General features: G+C 64.7%; 1 protein-coding gene across 1 annotated transcript in view; it reads right to left on the reverse strand.

The window, feature by feature from the left end:
* The window catches only part of EMH_0038150 (uncharacterized protein), a gene marked incomplete at both ends in the record, with an annotated part of 1,272 nt that overhangs the window by 552 nt on the left and 485 nt on the right, over nt 1-235 (reverse strand). The window contains one exon of the mRNA XM_013495247.1: nt 121-233. Coding sequence (XP_013350701.1) covers nt 121-233 — 113 coding nt within the window. The remainder of the gene's footprint in view (nt 1-120; nt 234-235) is intronic.

Raw genomic sequence — 235 nt, forward strand, 5'->3', positions numbered from 1 at the left:
CACCAGCAGCAGCAGCAGCTGCACCACCAGCAGCACCAGCTGCAACAACAGCGCCCATTCCCTGTCAGCCCCTTTACGCTGCTGCTACTGTCGCCGCTTTCTTGACGAGTGAAGACTCACGAACTGCATGCAGCCGCCTGGGGCTGCGACGGGGGCGGGGGTGCACGTCTCTTCCTCGGTGACGGGGTTGATGACCACCTGGCGCACCGCCCAGTACGGCATCAACAGGCGGGTC

Source organism: Eimeria mitis, genomic scaffold, assembly GCF_000499745.2.
Source record: "Eimeria mitis Houghton genomic scaffold, Emh_scaff1492, whole genome shotgun sequence".
Classification (NCBI taxonomy): Eukaryota; Apicomplexa; class Conoidasida; order Eucoccidiorida; family Eimeriidae; genus Eimeria; species Eimeria mitis.